At 42.2% G+C, this 18,242-nt stretch overlaps 1 protein-coding gene across 2 annotated transcripts in view; it reads right to left on the reverse strand.

Annotated features, from left to right (window-relative positions):
• BCCIP (BRCA2 and CDKN1A interacting protein) overlaps nucleotides 1–18,242 on the reverse strand; it is a 313,225-nt gene that overhangs the window by 83,159 nt on the left and 211,824 nt on the right. For both annotated transcript variants that reach the window (XM_069611493.1, XM_069611494.1), the window contains 2 exons: nucleotides 11,940–12,127; nucleotides 977–1,145 (listed from right to left, as the gene is read on the reverse strand). In XM_069611493.1, the coding sequence (XP_069467594.1) occupies nucleotides 977–1,145; nucleotides 11,940–12,127 (357 nt within the window). The remainder of the gene's footprint in view (nucleotides 1–976; nucleotides 1,146–11,939; nucleotides 12,128–18,242) is intronic.

Below are 18,242 nucleotides of genomic sequence, written 5' to 3' on the forward strand. Positions count from 1 at the left end.
AGTTACCTGCTTCAGAATATTTGTGAGATCTCTCGTTTTGTTCTAATAATCCTTTTGACATAATCCTAAGTATTGCCCTAAATGCAACAGTGATATATTAATGGCCACAGTGTCCTAACTATTGCAGTAACTTGAGGGTCTAGGAAGTGTTTGTGTGCCATCCCAAATGGGCGTTTACTGATTTAGGGAAACTCAGAGTGTGTATTCTGGAGTGTATTTGTGTGTTACTATTATATTGCCCCTTCTGAAGGAGGCTTACTCAAACTGACTGTTAAATTAATAATTGTTTAATCAAGAACCTTGTGTGTAAGAGTTTATTTGAATACTCGTCACTGTGAATCTCTGCAACTCCCCTACAGCTCACATTGACCCCTCTTGAGATAATCCTGGCTACTCAACACGCTACCAACCTGTGTAGTACAGACTTATACCAAAGGTTGGATTCCTATTGCCAGGAGGTCAGGGTTGTAGTGCACCCAAAGGATACTGCATACAATTTTGCCTAACACCGACCAAGACTCACTAGGTAACATGCAAGGGGCAGAGGCGGGGCATGGTTGAGTTAGGTGTGTGTTCACTCTGTTGTAGTCATTTTATTCATGCTGTGCAGAGCATGCTACGGTCTCGCCCTCGAGGCCCAGAAATCTCCAACTATGAGGAAAAGGGAGTATGGATTAGGAGAACAGTAGTCGCTATAGTGGGCAACACATTTTGTTTTTGTGATTGTGTAAAAGCCAGTGTTATTAATTGTTCGGTGTGGGGTGTCCAGTAACATCTTGTTTTGGAAATAAAATATGCAGGGAAGAAAGACCACCAACAGGACCAAAAGACCCCTTAAATATCTTTAACAACCATCTCTGGGGTTCGTTTTGAAAGCAGTGAATAACCAAACCAGTGTAAAATAGATTGTCTCGTACAAAGTGCTTTTTTCGGGCCAAGAATATCCTTTCACTGACATTTTGAAAGTAAGCCTCACCTCATAAAAGAATTCATCCTCTGCATTTGCAAACATCAGTTCTTCCTTTTGTTGTCCCACTCGGATACTGGAAATCTTTGCAGCTTCTTTAAAGGTCTTGCTGATCATCAGATAGTAGTAGCATTTCCCACATGGTTTATTGGTTCTTTGAGTCTCGGCGAGTTCTTTCCTGATAAGCAGTGAAACAAGATTTTTTACATAACCCACAATGTCACATAATATTGGAGCGTGCAAAGATTCCAGACTACTTATGACAAAAGCATGACATTTAGTGTGCTGATAAAGCCACACATCTCAAATATAGTCAGCTATAAAAATCACCCTGACTTATCTGTTCAGTACGGACAGCCATTTTTTCAATAAAGTATTTAAAATTCACCTGTTGCCATAAAGGCGGTTGTTCAAAATGCACTGGAGAGAAAAAATAAATAAAAAGGCTTTCAAATATTGCAGTTCTCAATTAAAATTGTGTTGGCGGGTGTATTCTCTAGATGAACCAAGCAGCACTCTTTCAGGGTTATTAAGTATGGTTTAATGGTTGCACTGATGGCCTCACTGAGGTTGCAAGACGACAAACCTAATAAAGCCACGTATTCACAGGTGCTAGTTTTAGAATTCTATTCTCAAAACGGTACTAAATCACAGGTAGGGATAAAACAGACCTCTTGCTCTGTGCACATACACTTATATAAACAAAAAGACAGTCCGATATTTACTTAGGTGTCACTAAACACTCTTCCCACAGCAAAAAGTGGTATCAATTATCACAAAATTTTATTAAGATTCTAAATTTCATAAAACAATCAAAAAAATGATGATCATCGTACATAAAACATATACATTATGCTTAAAACCACACAAGTAGAAATACCATAAGTACGGCAAGTTTTCAGATGTTCTATAAGGATCTTACATTGTGTGTACAACTCACACTCTGATTCCTATGTCACACTACTAATGGCCTATTTACTATTGGTATAATACAAACAACCCGACTTGTACAAGTTTCTGTCCTTAAGATACAGTGATGTAGGACATTCTTCAGGGGAAATTGTCTTGTGCCGCAATTTAAAAATTCTTCTTTCTTAGGGGAGAACTCTGTTGGTCAAAAAGTGAACACCCTATTAGTATCTAGTCATTGAGTATCAATCTCTATTTACATAAAACATGTATACCCTCATCCCTCCAAGGGTAAAGAGTATGTCTTAAATTACATACCTCTCTGCTCAATCATGAATCTTGGGCTTTCTCAGTTAAATATTGTAGATTCCCGATTTCTTCAGGTATTCTAGCGCTTCCTTATCTCTCCCTTCTCTCTAGTAGTATGTAAATAGGGCAAAAAGATATGGGATTTAACACAACCTCCCATATATGTCAACTTCATAGGCTAAAAAATAGGTTCAAAGTCTTACCTATATCAAAGCAGGGTTATGCTACAGTATGGCTGAACATCTTGATCCCAAGTTTTCTGTAAGGATTCCTCCTATATACTGGTGAGTATCAGACTCCACTCCCCTTATAGGGCCAAGTTCCAGTAAGAGATAGATCCCCATTCAGATTACTATATAGTCCTTATAGTTCTACAAATGCCACCTCCACCATGGAGTTTTTCATGGATTTATTCATCCAAATTCTGCCCTCACTTACTTGAGCATCCTTTCTCTTTACCACCAACCCGTAGAAGCACCAATCCTGTGTTCCTGCTAGGATCTGGCGCCCCGCGATTTTCGCGGGTAAAAACGGCTTGAAAACGTGACGCCATGACGTCATCGCGCACCAACACGTAACGCGATGACGTCATTGCGTCACGGGCCCATCCGAAAACGGTCCCGCGGCCATTAGAGGCACCCCATGTGGTTCTGGGACTCTTAGGCGCCGCATGCAGACACCCCAAGAATGCCTTAAAATAGGATAGTGGCTGGCCTATGTCCTTCTAGAACTAAATAGCTGACTAATATAATACTGGGAAATAATGGCGCAGATAGGGCTTACACCACAACAAGCCAATACATAAAAACAGCACTGTGCCAAATGAGGACTGGGAAATAAACCCAACCCCCTTTTTTTTCCTTTTTTAAGGCAAGATGGCCGTCATCTCTCTATTGACGTGACTTAGGGCACACAAATACCCACCCTTTGGGACAACTTCTCAAATTTCATATCTAACCTTCTATTTCCAGGTAGAAGTCAACAAGGCCACGGAGAGTCGCAAACATAGTTAGGTGTAAACTGAATAAACACCAGATAGCAGAACAAAGATACAAACACCACACAATCAGTCTCCATGTCGAAAACAAAAAGGGAACTGTGTCTTCAGCTGTACAACATAGCGCTATTCTCATGGATATTAATTTGTAACACATCAACTTAACATTTCATTGTGCGGGAGACAGGTCATAAAAACCCTGGCGGGTCCCCCGATGTCATATGCCAAACTTCAAGGTGTCAAAAACTCATAACACTCTTCCCATTGGCATTATCTTGTAATACATCAACTTTACATTTCATTGTACGCAAGTCATGGGTAAAAAGACCCCAGATGGGTATCGCAACTTAAATCCTCATCACCAAGGGGTGTCAAAAAATTCCAAATCTAGTTATTATACTAATATGAATATGTTCATAGATATTCTACTAGATTGAAGAACCCCATTGTCCATATTCTCTATTTGCCTAATTAGGCATTATGCCATTCGACTCCTTCATTCAAACCCCTAATGTGACTTTTGGACAAAAAAATAAGTTTTTGTTCTAGATGTAATAATTTTCTGTTGATAGCCATCTGTGACTGTCCCTTGACTTGTTTCAAAATACACCACTCGAAATCGTTACATGAATGTTCCATTTCTATAAAATGTTTGACCATAGGAGCTTGTTCCACCTTATTCCTGATACAGCTCCTATGTTCAATTATTCTAGTTCTGCATTTTCTATTAGTTTTACCAATGTAGATCAGTTTACATGGACATACAATCAAATAAATCACATTGTTAGTATTGCAATTGGTATGTTCATTAATGTTCCACATCCTGTCCAGTCCCAGATCTACATTTGCTGTTTTTCTTGTTTGAGTACACATAGAACAATTACTGCATGGAAAATGTCCAACAACAGGGGGTAAACCCCATAGATTTGTTTGTTGCAAAGGTCTCTTTTTGGTACTCACATAATTTCTCATTATCAAATTTCGTACGGTGGTGCTTTTCTTAAAAGCTACAATGGGTTTACCCACTTCCTTGGTCATGATCTTGTTCCAATTTCTTGTCACAATACCCTTAATTTTATATGACAGATTGCTGAACGTATTGACAAATACTAAAGGGTTCTCCTTTGTTTTTCTTTCTCTTTGGATTTGCTGGTCAAGGAGGGATTCACGATTATTATTAAAGGCCCTCTTGGCTGCTTTTTTTACCAGAGAGGCCGGGTATCCCCGATGTACCAGCTTGGTAATTAGATTGTTTGCTCCATTCTCGTATGATTCATTAGTGCTGCTATTTTTCTTTAACCGCAAAAATTGGCCAAATGGGAGGTTATTCTTCACATGTTGAGCATGATGACTCTTGAAATGTAATAAGGCATTCTTATCAGTTGTTTTAGTATATGGTCGAACTAAAAGTAATCCATTCTGATGGTATATACTGATATCTAAATAATTCACTTCCTTGTTACTTATATTACTAGTGAATTTAAGATATCTATTTTGTAGATTGAGCCATTGTAAAAATTGGTCTGCTTTCTCTTCGTTCCCTTTCCAAATGACGAAAACATCTATATAACGTAACCAACAGATGATGTTATTCTGAAAAGGATTACGTTCATTATAAACTACCGTTTCTTCAAACATGTTGACATACAGATTGGCGACATTTGGGGCCATGGCTGAGCCCATTGCTGTCCCTTCAATCTGTTTGTAGAACTGTCCCATGAATTGAAAGAAATTTTTAGTGAGGGCCATCTCTGCACCATTTTATGAAAGAACTGGCTACCGGGTGCCCATCATCTCTTTTCAATAAAGTTTCCTCCACTACCTCCAAAGTTGCCAACTGGGGTATGTTGGTGTATAGTGCTTGAATATCTAAGCACATGAGTAAATTAACCGCGGGGTCAAAAGTGTTGCCCTCTATTCTGTTGATAGCATCAGTGGTGTCCTTAATATAGCTTCTCATAATAGGAATGAAGGGTCTCAAATAGAAATCTACAAATTTAGAAAGTGGTTCCAAAAGGGAACTCACTCCCGAAACAATAGGTCTCCCCGGCGGGTTCTCTAAACTCTTGTGAATCTTAGGTAATATGTAAAAAATGGGTACCCGCCCGTTCTCTCTTATCAAATATTCACCCTCTTGTTTACTAATCATCTGTTCATCCACTGCCTTATGTACCTTGTCTCGAATGATCAATGCGTCATCGCGTTACGTGTTGGTGCGCGATGACGTCATGGCGTCACGTTTTCAAGCCGTTTTTACCCGCGAAAATCGCGGGGCGCCAGATCCTAGCAGGAACACAGGATTGGTGCTTCTACTGGTTGGTGGTAAAGAGAAAGGATGCTCAAGTAAGTGAGGGCAGAATTTGGATGAATAAATCCATGAAAAACTCCATGGTGGAGGTGGCATTTGTAGAACTATAAGGACTATAGTAATCTGAATGGGGATCTATCTCTTACAGGAACTTGGCCCTATAAGGGGAGTGGAGTCTGATACTCACCAGTTTATAGGAGGAATCCTTACAGAACACTTGGGATCAAGATGTTCAGCCATACTGTAGCATAACCCTGCTTTGATATAGGTAAGACTTTGAACCTATTTTTTAGCCTATGAAGTTGACATACATGGGAGGTTGTGTTAAATCCCATATCTTTTTGCCCTATTTACATACTACTAGAGAGAAGGGAGAGATAAGGAAGCGCTAGAATACCTGAAGAAATCGGGAATCTACAATATTTAACTGAGAAAGCCCAAGATTCATGATTGAGCAGAGAGGTATGTAATTTAAGACATACTCTTTACCCTTGGAGGGATGAGGGTATACATGTTTTATGTAAATAGAGATTGATACTCAATGACTAGATACTAATAGGGTGTTCACTTTTTGACCAACAGAGTTCTCCCCTAAGAAAGAAGAATTTTTAAATTGCGGCACAAGACAATTTCCCCTGAAGAATGTCCTACATCACTGTATCTTAAGGACAGAAACTTGTACAAGTCGGGTTGTTTGTATTATACCAATAGTAAATAGGCCATTAGTAGTGTGACATAGGAATCAGAGTGTGAGTTGTACACACAATGTAAGATCCTTATAGAACATCTGAAAACTTGCCGTACTTATGGTATTTCTACTTGTGTGGTTTTAAGCATAATGTATATGTTTTATGTACGATGATCATCATTTTTTTGATTGTTTTATGAAATTTAGAATCTTAATAAAATTTTGTGATAATTGATACCACTTTTTGCTGTGGGAAGAGCTAATTTTAGAATACCTGACTGATTAATATTAAGGATTAAAGAATTCCTTTTGCACAAAGACACCAACTAACATCCTCAGACCAGTACATTGAGTGAACATAAAGAAATATATTTAAATAGGGGAGGTGGTGCTGAAGTACCTGGCATATTTCCAATAGATAAAGCAATGGCTATATACTACAAGTTATTTAGGTACTAAAACTAACTTCAGGGAATTGCATACGAACATGGGCCAATGAACTCACTAATCGGGTTTCTGCTTTCTTTCCAATTATTTTCTTAGCTCATATTTCTTTCTCATTTATGACCATTGGTGCGTTTACTAGGATTTGATTATCCCAACCTATTTTAGAACACCAATGTCATTGGTATTTTGCACTGTGGTCCATGTTATGGAGAATTCTGAAAAATGTGCTAATTCCCTTCAACTTAGAGACTCCCCCCCACCCAGCAACGTTCCTTGATTTGAGGATTTTTGATTTTTTTTACCTGGAGAGAGTGTGACCCTTTTTCCCGCTCTTTCATGTATTTTGATGTGCATTTTACTCTTGTGTTCTTCGATCATGGTGTTTTAAGACCACTCCATAGGCATCATATTTTCATTTGTGTCACAAAGCACCCTTAGTGCAGTGGCACAGGGAAGCCTTTCAGGCTTTCCCAAGGTTTAAATGCCTTCTCTGGGATAAACTACTGTTTCCCAGAGCAAGTAAAGTGAAATTGTCTTTACTAGTCCTAAATTCCAACACCCAGCACACCCTATCTTACAATAGAGTGCTGGTGGGGTTACTTAGTATTGCCTGTGTCTAGATACTCATGTAGCAGTCAAATGCTACAGTTTCCTCTCAGAATGGCTGGTAGCAGTGGGTTTACAACAAACTACCATGATTTCTCCTGACCGCAAACTGTTCGTAGCTCCAGTAACGTTAAATCGCGGGAACCATGTTTTTCAAGATGGCGTCTGAGCACCCTCTGTAAAAACAGGTCCCGGTCTTTTTGGAAAGGTCCTTCTAGAGTTTGTCTCTGCGCGCTAAACCAGGTTTGGTCCCTTTGTTCATTCGCCTTTGGCGCGCTTCAGGACTGAAGACCATCTCTGGCGCCAGAGTGTGTCGGGGGTGGGCAAGAAGTGAGGGAGGTGCCCGAAACTCCCTGTGCTTAGTCTCCTAGGAGACCCAAATGCACTCTGTGCTGTTTGGTTGGCTGACTGTCCGGCAAGGACAGCCACCCTGCTGGGCGAGTGACAGCTAGGCTGGAATGAATGGGAGAGAACTGAATAAAAGGCGAGTCGCTGGGCTTGGGAGGCAGAGTCGACCACTGGAACGAAAGAACAGGAAGATGAGCTTGAAGAGGACAGCTGCTGCAACTCCTGGGCAGTTGGTTTGCCTGGTGAAGCCCTTCTGCAGGTCCGAATCGCCAAGTTCACCTCGACAGAGAAGCCCTGCTCCTTTGAGTTGGTGGGACCAATCAACTCATCAATAAGCCACCTGGACACCTATGTCGGAGTTGGATGCATTTTCCTCAGAGTGCTGCAGGAAACCATATAACCAGGGAGAGGGACACCAGCTTGTGTGCATTACTTACAGCCACCGGAATTGTAGTTTGCTAGTTGCAAGCCTTTTTGACCAGTCCCAGTGCAGTGCAGGAGTCCCACGACGTCCTCCCTCTTGTCCCCACGGCTGAGGCACAGGAACAGCGAGATCTGCAGGAACTGCCAGGAACAGAAGTCATCAGCTGCATCTTTTTTCTTCATTGTAAGGTACTGTGAAACGCAAATGAGTGTACTTACCTCTTGCGGTAAAGTGCTTGTAACTTTTGCAACTCGCAGGCCTAATCAGCTTGTGACCCAACATACGATTCTTCTTTTTACAAACTACTTCTGAGAACTTGTGCAGAGACTTTTCCATTTAATTACCAGAACCGCTGTATCCTATCCAAGACTTTAGCCCATTGACTTTGGCCTAGCCTATTGAATTGACTCTTCTTGCTGTTCCTGGGCCTCAGTCAGTGGGGACAAGAGGGAGGACGTAGTTGTTTCGCGTTTCAGCTATCGCACTGGTAACAACGATGGTCTTGGCTGTCAAGGTGGACTGTCCTTGCTCCAGAGGTCCCACACTCAGCTGAGGTCGGCCCTACGTCGTGGGAGTCTGGAGGATCTTCCAATCGCTTTTGGCCAGCTTACAAGTAATGCACACAATCTGGTGTCCCTCTCCCTGGCTCTACGGGTTCCTGCAGCACTCTGAGGAAATGCAACCAGCTCCGAGATAGGTGTCCAGGTGGCTTACTTGGGAGTTCATTGGTCCTACCAACTCAAAGGGAGAAGTCGTCCTTGCAGGGTTTCTCTGTCGATGTGAACTTGGCTATTCGGATCTGCAGTAGGGCTTCACCGGGCAAACCAACAGTCCAGGAGTTGCAGAGCCGTCCTCTTCAAGCTCTTCTTCGGTTCCTTTGTTCCAGTGGTCGACTCTGCCTTTACAAGCCAAGAGACTCACCTTTTATTTAGTTCTCTCCCATTCATTCCAGCCTAGCTGCCACTCACCCATCAGAGTGGCTGTCCTTCCCGGACAGTCAGCCAGCCAATCAGCACAGAGTATATTTGGGTCTCCTAGGAGACTAAGCACAGGGAGTTTCGGGCACCTCCCACACTTCCTGCCTACCCCAGACACTCTGGAGCCAGGAGGCGATCTTCACTCCTGAAGCCCGCCAAAGGCGAATGAACAAAGAGACCAAGCCTGGTTTGGCATGCAGAGAAAAACTCTAGAAGTACCTTTCCAGCAAGAAATGACGAAAAAAGAAGACCGGGACCCTTTTAAACAAAGGGAGCTCAGACACCATCTTGAAAAACATGGCTCCCGCGATTTAACGCTACTGGTGTTCGCGGTCGGAAAGAATCATGGTTGTTTGTTGGAAAAACACTGCCACCAACCATTCCGGGAGGAAAGGGTAGCATTTGACTGCTACATGAGTATCTAGACACAGGGGATACCAAGTAACCCCTCCAGCACTCTATTGTAGGATAGGGTGTGCTGGGTATAGGAATACGGAAAGACTAGTAAAGTCAATTTCACTTTACTTTCTCTGGGAAACAGTAGTTTATCCCAGAGAAGGTATTTAAACCTTGGGACAGCCTGAAAGGCTTCCCTGTGTCACTGCACTGAGGGTGCTTTGTGACACACATGAAAAGATGATGCCTATGGAGTTGCCTAAAACTCCACAATCAAAGAACACAAGAGTAAAATTCACATCAAAATACATGAAAGAGTGGGAAAAAAGGCTCACACTCTCTCCAGGTAAAAAAAAAAAAAAAAAAAAACTCAAGTCCTCAAAATCCAGCAAAGTTGCCGGGGGTCTCTAAGGTGAAGGGAATTAGCTCATTTATGAAAATTCTCCCTAACAAATATCACAGCTGAACTCTTCACAAGAAGCCCTATTTCTCTGTGCTTATGTTAGCCTCAGTGGACCTTTGCCTTGAACAGATTGCTGTGCATGAGAAATTGACTAGGGCTGCAAATAATGTTTAGAATCTAGATGTACGAGAAAACCACATTGGAAGTGAGAGCAAAACGAAAATTCACCACGTGTAAAAAGGTCTAACTATATTCCGACTCTTGGCGTTCTTTTTACCATTGATGAACCTCTTCACTGCCTCTAGATGCTACACATAGCTAGGATACGGCTGACTGCCGAGTAACTGGTTTTATGGTATACCAGAAGTTATGATGACTACCATGACTGTTCATATGTGGACACTTGATTCTGAACATGGTTAAGTAAGGGGTTTTGCTTATGTATAGGATTTCTTTTTTCTTCCCATCCCTAGCATTACAAGATAAGAGTTTTTTTTTTACCAGGTATAGGGGTGCTAAGGGTCTGAACTAGCCCCTTACTGTTTTTATCTACACTAGGTTTACGGTGTCTTGTGTCTGAAACGTATAGTAGTTATTTGAACTTCTAGTGAGTTGTGTAACTATGCATTACATGTGTAGTGCAATATATTTGTGTTATCTATTAGGAATAACTACCTAGCCACCGGCATTCTGCACGCCCTTCAGCCCTCCTTTGAGCAAAGCCAAGATTAATAGGGTTTGGACTACCAATTGTGGTTATCCAGTTTCATCCTTTGGATAGATCGTTTCACAATCCTCCTATGAGGATTATGAAAAAACCTACCTAACAGCCTATCGCCTGAGATGCACTTCTATATGACCAACCGTGACCAAATAAATTCCTATATAATAAATATGTACCTGCCAGTAAACCTACTGGAAACCACATCAGATCAGTACACTGAAACCCACCTCATACTCAAGTTGAACCATCATTTAGGGAATGCAGCTCAGCATTCTGGGACCAAAATCCCAAGACGTGCTCACTGTATCGACGTTCGAAAACAAAAAAAAAAGCCTTTACTACAATATTGCACCACCAGCGGAGATTACCACTACTCCAATCTCTCTTCACCAGTCACACTTTCGCACTTTATTTTAATGGCAAAAATAAGACTCAAAATACTTCATAGGCCCCTTATCCCAGTAGATGAGTATGGTCACCATGTATAGCATCATACACCAGTTTATGAAGCACATACGCCTCATTAGTGCAGTTCACGTTTACGGCGCCGAGCAAAATGAAGCCAGGTAGGACATGTTACAGTATTTTTAATCGGTCACGTGCCCCCGAAGTGCCCACTACCAAGGAGTGAACCCCTAACAGACTGAATGACAACACCTCAGTAACAATGGCTAAAATATCCGTTTGTATGTCTCCACTGACATGAAGTAGGTAGTCAGAATTGGCAGGACAACAGAGTTTGAGAATAGAACATACTGCTGACTAGTCTGGCCCGTCTAAAACACCTGGCATGCGACAGCCTGCAAGAGGGAGAAAAGAGATAATGCGGAAGAAACTTTCTAAAACATTTCTCCTGCCAACACCGAAATAGTCATTACATATAAAATAATGACCCGCTAATGTGATCTTTATGTCGAGTTTGTTTTTCTTGTAATTTAGACCAGATATTTAAACAGGAACTATGGAATAAGTAAAATTGCTTCATGCGTTGTAGAGAAAAGTGCATTTGTTTTGGAGCTGCATGCCTTTGCATACTGGGCTTCCCAGTTGTAGCCATTTAGTAATTCCAAACACAAAAAACACCTTTTTTTTTTAAAAGGCATCACTCAAGACTAGTGTGGCACCATGCTGAACAGTTGGGCTAAATGCCTCTCCTCCCAGAATGATAATTAGGAGTTTGACTATATAAAAAAGGAACGCGCAACGTTGACCTGCATGTTGTAACTGTAAGCGAAGGAAAGCAATTACAAATATATATTGCGTTCTTGCAAAAGAGCCCGTTTCCACAGCTTATCATAATCAAACTTATTGTCACTTGCTTAAATTTATGGCGTCTCTTCCTCTCAGCTAAAGCGCATTTACATTTAAATAACATCTTTGAAGCCATTCAGGGGAAAGATAGCGGCTGGAAAACAGTTTGCAGAAAAGAGTCTTACTGAAGTTGCTGGTGCATGGGCAGCGCGATCTGTGCGGGGACGTTAATGAATCTTTCACTTAGGAGCAAGCCCACGGGTTTGCTGTTGTCATTTAGAAGCTTATCCAGCTGTTCAACGATACTCTGCGTACTGTTCTTCTCACACTGGCTTAGAATCAGTTCTTTAACTTGCTCGGCGCATGGGGTACCCTGGAAATAAAGTACACGGTTTTTGTAATCCACAGAAAAAGTATGTGTACAGGCAAATTAGGTTTTTTTTAAAAATCCACTCGTTTATTCCCAAATTCGTGTGCACTTTCCACAATTCTGGCGCTGTATCTTACATGAGCAGTACATATTTCAATTAACACACAGAGTCACACAGCTGCAGTACAAACATGAAACATATGTCCCCAAACGTTAGCCGCTTTAATACATGAAACCCCGCAGTGCTTAGAGAACCATTTTGACCAGTCTCGCGCAAAGAACGCTTTTCTTGTCCTGTAGAGCCTGTGAGCCTTCAATCTGTGTCAGTAAAGAACCTTCCACCACTTTATTCATAGATACAAATGATTGTTAATCTATTTAGTGTTAAAAGATTTTCCCCTTATTCAGGAAATGTTCTTTGCTAGTTTTTACAACATCTCTCAAACAATAAAAGGGTGCTCGTCAGGATGTCATTACAAAGTCCTTTGTCCATAATCCTTTACTAACCAGAGTTCTGTCCCTACCGCTTAGAAAACAAATACAAAAATCCAACAAAAGTACACTTCGACTCTTAGTGAGGGATTGCTGCCAGGTATTGGCACTATATGAATGAACGTACGTACGCTGTGTGTGAAAACCTAAGACTTACTAGTTTTGAATTTCATTGATGTGAATTGTTTAAAACTGGCTGTAGACATATGCAGAGAGAAAAAGCACTCTCGTTCTGTTTGTTTTACTTACTGAACTGGAGCGAGCTATCCATCCAGAACTACACCTCCCAGGCTCCCATGGGCTGCTCATAAGGAAAGGTCAGGCACTTCAGCGCCAGCGCTTCTGGGTCAAGCCGGTCCGCGCTGTACGCGTTAAAGTGGTTGATACTTCTGCCTGTTTGCCCCTTGTAAGGTAATAATTAGTGCAGTTCGACTGGTGTGGGACTACACAAGATTTAGCTCTTTGGTATTCGGTAACCCACCTTTTAATTTAGGCTTGTACTACAAGGTGGTGGTGTGACTGAGCAGCCAGGGTTCTCTTAAGAGGGGTAATGTGAGCTGTAGAGCTGTGCAATAAAACCAGTAAATACAAGTATCCAATAAAAGTTATATAAATTACTCATGTATTTATACACAAACTTATTTAAAGCATTCTTGAAAAAGCAGTAATTAGCTATAACAGTAATCCCAAGTTAGGATTCAATTCACAAATTGAACAATAATGCAGTTGAGTAAGTCATTCTTTTGTTACACATGTGCCAGCACGCAGAGGTGACGTCATTTGAGGTCAGTATCGCATTTATATAGTATCACCTTTGCAGTATTATGTTTTCAAGGAAGGAAAGGTTATGGTTAGATCAGAACAGACTGATGGGTTATAAGAACAGTTAAAATTCTCCCAAAGGAATGCAGGTTGTCTATTATCACAGCATTAAAGTGTTCAACATTTAAGACCTGTAAGGGAACAAGCACTGCCAAAGTCAATAGGTTCAGAAGGAGGCCTTTAGGGATCCAGGACAATCAAAGTCAATGGACAAAGTCAAAGTTCTCATACTCTTCTTCTAAGAAAAATAATGTTCTTAGTCAGTGTTCAAAAGAGAAATCACAGCAACTCAAGAGTCGCCGCCTTTGTAAAGCACAAGCTGTTAGGAAAATACAGTTAAATTTAAAGGATATTTGTAACGCGTACTATCACCACCGGGGTGGTCCCCTGGCGCCCTGGCAGATCTGAAAAGAAGAAGGCGGTGGGGTGTGAGTTAGTGGGAACGAGTGGGATAAGCTCAAGAGAAGAGTGATGTGCTGTTAGCAGCTTCAGTTTGGGTAACACTGTTCTCTGAGCTTGGGGGTGCTTTCCGGTTGGTAGCGGTCGTGTGCTGTTGTGCGAAGCTATGTGTGGTTTGTTTCGTTGTTGCGGTGTAGTGAAGTATGTGCTATTTGTTGAGATTCAGGGTTGTGGTTGGTTAGAGTTTCAGAGGTGTATGCAGAGGGATGAAATTAGTAGTGGTTTGGTTATTGGCCTTGCTATGTAGAAGTGATATGTGCTAAATGTCCACGTTGTTTCGAGATGTGGCACGTGAATATCTCTACATTTCTATCTAGATCCGGCACTGGCCAATATTCACAATCCTGTCTACACATGACGCACGACAATATTCACAATTATATCAAAACGTGGCACTGGTCCACCTTCAAAAACCTGCCTAGATGCGAAGCAGGCTAGCATTCACAATTCCATCTAAATGTGGAATTGGTTATATTCCCAATGCAGTCTAGATGTGGCACTGGCCGACATTCACAATCCTGTCTAGATGTGGCACTGGCCGACATTCACAATCCTGTCTAGATGTGACGCAGGCTAATGTTCACAATGCTAAGTGTGGCACTTGCTAGCATTCACAATTCTATCTAAGTGTGGCACTTGCTAACATTCACAATTCTATCCAAGTGTGGCACTTATTTACAATCCTATCTAGATGCGATGCAGTGTTACGCTCACCTGGCTCCCACAGGGGCGTCGGTCGGACCCGGACTGCTGCGGCCTCCACCCACGTGATGCGTAGTGCAGCGATGACTGACTGGATCTGCCCTCCAATTCTTGTCTGCTTGAACCGTAGAAATATTCTCCTACAAGTGGAGAGATGGATTTAGCCACTTGTGGATTTAAGTGATAGCACCCCCACTGTCCTCCCCTCTAATCACCTCTGAAGTGCCCTCTCAGCAATCTCACCTTATATTCTTGAAGGATGAGCCCTCCATCCTGCGAAGTACGCAGGGGCGCGTTGAAGACCAGTTACTTCACTGGCCTGATGCTATTGGAAGAGTTGTAGACGAATCCTGACTCCAAAAAGGTCCTGGCGAAGAGCCGTAAGTATATAGTTCGTAAGAGTTCAAAATGTCTGGAATTCACTCCTGTCCAATTCCTCTTTTATCTTGCAGCTTTGACCCAATAAGAAGATTGACAGCTGAAAAGCGCTCCGGTAAAAGTCTGTGTTACCCAACACTGTCGGGTAAATAATGCCAAGGGTTAAACTTGCTGCTTTCTCCTTTTCTCACAGGTGCAGCATAAGAAGATGTGGCGTGGTGATGAATAATACCTCTGGCGGTAAAATCACGTAAGCATATGGCGGCTAAAGAGATTGTCTGTCTGTTCTCTCTGCTCACCTTGTTGTTTCTTGTCCCCTTTACAAGCCGGAATTCGGCGATGTAAAGATGGACAGCGCCGGATCGAAGAGATGCTGCGTGGAACGGTGAGTATGCTGCGGCGCTGCTGCTGGCGATGCGACGCGTTTAAAACAAAAGTCTTTCCTCAGGTTTGAAGATGCGATGAATCCGGGATCAGGTAAGCAATCAGGTAATACTCTTGTTCTAACCTTTGCTTCTTTCCTTCTTTCTAGGTGCTCCAAGTTCGAGGCAGGCGTGGCAGAAGGCTGGATGCTGCTGCTGGCACGGTGAACGTTACGCTGCTGGATGCAGAATAACGCAAAGCGTGTGCTGCTCTTCGGGCGTGGTTTAAATAGCCTCCAAAGTAGTCCCAGGTAGGTATTCCTCCCCGACCACACCCAAGTAACAAAATAGTCCCTAAGGTAAAGTAGTCCCTTCCAGGCCTCACATGGGCTTGGATCTTCTTGCAGCATGGTCTGCATCAGGTAAGTGTGCACTTATGAGCCTGGCGCCTATGCCGCCAGGACTGAACCCAGACAGCCCCTAGCAGGGGTTGCTGGATTTTCTCAAGGCAACATGATGCCTGCTCCCGGGGCTGATGGACGTGGTCTGGATGCCCGGGGGTATGCATCATGACATGCAGGCTAATGTTCTCAATTCTAACTAAATGTGGCAATTGACAACGTTCACTCCTATCCAGGTGCGGCACTTGCTAACATTCACAATCTTATCTCGAAGCGACGCAGGCTAACATTCCCAAAGCTTTCTAAAATGTGGCACTTGCCAACATTCACAGTTTTAAGTGTGGCATTTGCTAACCTTCACAATCCTATCTCGATGCGACAAAGGCTAATGTTCATAATTTTATCTAGTTGCTAATGGGGGTGTCACGGTATTGGTTTTATGGCGGTATGATAACCTTCTTGCCAAATGACGGTATATCATGATTATCGCGGTATAGCAGGTGGAGTTAACTAATCTTAAATATTTTCTTCAAGGTCATACATTGTCAGCATTTTGAAACTTGTCTCTGCACATTTTTAGCTGCTCCTCCAGGAATCTAAGGCGGCTGCAGATTTGGTCTTTCATGGCGCTCACTCATTGATCGCCTTGAACGAAAGAATGACTAATGGAAGTGTTAATATACACATTTTGAGCAATGAGCTTGCTGCTCAGTCACAGGTCATCGCTTTCAAAAATCAGCCTCGACCTGCATTATTTTGGAACCAAATGGCATGGGCATCATGACCCCTCGCTACGATCAGTCATAAAAGTTTGTTTTGATAACGCTTTATCCCATTAAAGGGAGAAAAGTCACTCGTGTGAGGTCTGAAGCCCATGTCATTGTGTTTCTTTTGTCAAAATGTCATAGCCAACACACACTCACTGAAAGATTTCATATTGATCAAATAACTATAGCTTGTTTACCATCTGCCTGGTGTATTATAAAGGTCTGATGTTGGCCACTGACCATGTAATCCCAACAGGACAGCGTTCAGTGTCGTTTTTTTCTTGATTCTTGCAATACATGTTCATTTTTTTTTATTTGTGTATAATCTTTTTAGATTTTTACAAAGCGTTTTTTTTTCGTCATTACGAAGTAGATGGACTCTTTGGTCGTCTAGACTGTGCGGGGAGATCTGGGACGCCTTCTAGCAAATGGATACAAATTTGCGTTGGCATCAATGGAGGTTGGTCTTTTCCATGGCGATGATTAGAAGTTTAGCCGTCGGAATTAACCATCTAGTACAAGCTCCTGTGATTAGACGGTTCCACCACGTATCTTCATCGTCTACGAAAGAGTTTATGCGTAGAGGGCCAAAGAAGGCGTCCCTTTCTTGTGCAATCGCCGGGCAGGCCATCAGTAGATGTCTTGTAGTTTCTATTGTTTCTGAATTTTTGCAGAGTCGACAAGTTTTGTCCTTAGATGCTGCTCTGATAGCTAAAATTTCCTGGGTGGGTAGTAGGTTGAGACGAGCTTTTAGTAGAGTTTTCATTAACCATTTACTAGGGTACTTTGTGCAGTACTCCATAGGTTCTCTAAGCTTGTTAGGAGCAGGTGGCAGATGGATTAGCAGTTTGTTTGATACTGCTTTTTCGTTTGTGTTTATCCAATCTAGCCATTCCATTTTCGATTTGATTCTTAAAGGATTTTGGAGTAGATCTTCTTCTGAACACGCGATCTCCTGCAATGTTTGTTGTTGAATTTCAACCCAGTGTTTTAGCATCTGGTTGTTTCCTTTCGTGATTTCTTCGTTAATCATGCGGTATATTTGGAGGCTCTCCAGGTGGCTTATCTTTCTAAATAGTTGCATTGTACTTTGGGCCACTATTGCAGTCAAGGTGAGCAGGCCAAGTTCTCGCCTTATTGCAGCAGACGATGTGGATTTTGGAAGACCAAGTACTGTTCGCCAGATAAAGCCTTCCAATTTAGGCCAGAGAGTGGACGGGATTGAAGGGGTTGCATCCATGCCGTATACCAGGGACGGAATTACTTTTGCCTTATAGAACTGGTTTGCAGGTAACAGGCTAAATTTGCCATATTTCCTATCAACTGCTCTGAGCTGGGCTGTTAGGTGTTTAGTCTTTGTCCATGAAGATTGTTGCATACTAGATGCGTTCTTAGAGCTGTCAATTTCGACCCCAAGATATTTAAACGCCGAGACGACTTCAATTTTTGACTTGAAGAGGAACCACTGCAGGCTTTTTTTCTTCCTATTTCTCTTTTTCTGCATGATCAAGATTTTAGTTTTTGATTTGTTTATCTCCAAATTATTGTCCTTGGTGTACTGTGCGAGGTTGTCCAATTGGCGCTGGAGTCCGACCTGTGTATGGTCGAGGATTATCAGGTCGTTGGCATATAGAAGTCGATTGACCCTTACGTTGCCGACTTTGGGAGGAAATGACCTGATCGTATCTTGAGAATCTTTAAAGTCACCTAGGAACGATATGAAAAGAGCGGGCGC

Source organism: Ambystoma mexicanum, chromosome 8, assembly GCF_040938575.1.
Source record: "Ambystoma mexicanum isolate Mex_15411 chromosome 8, UKY_AmexF1_1, whole genome shotgun sequence".
NCBI lineage: Eukaryota > Metazoa > Chordata > Amphibia > Caudata > Ambystomatidae > Ambystoma > Ambystoma mexicanum.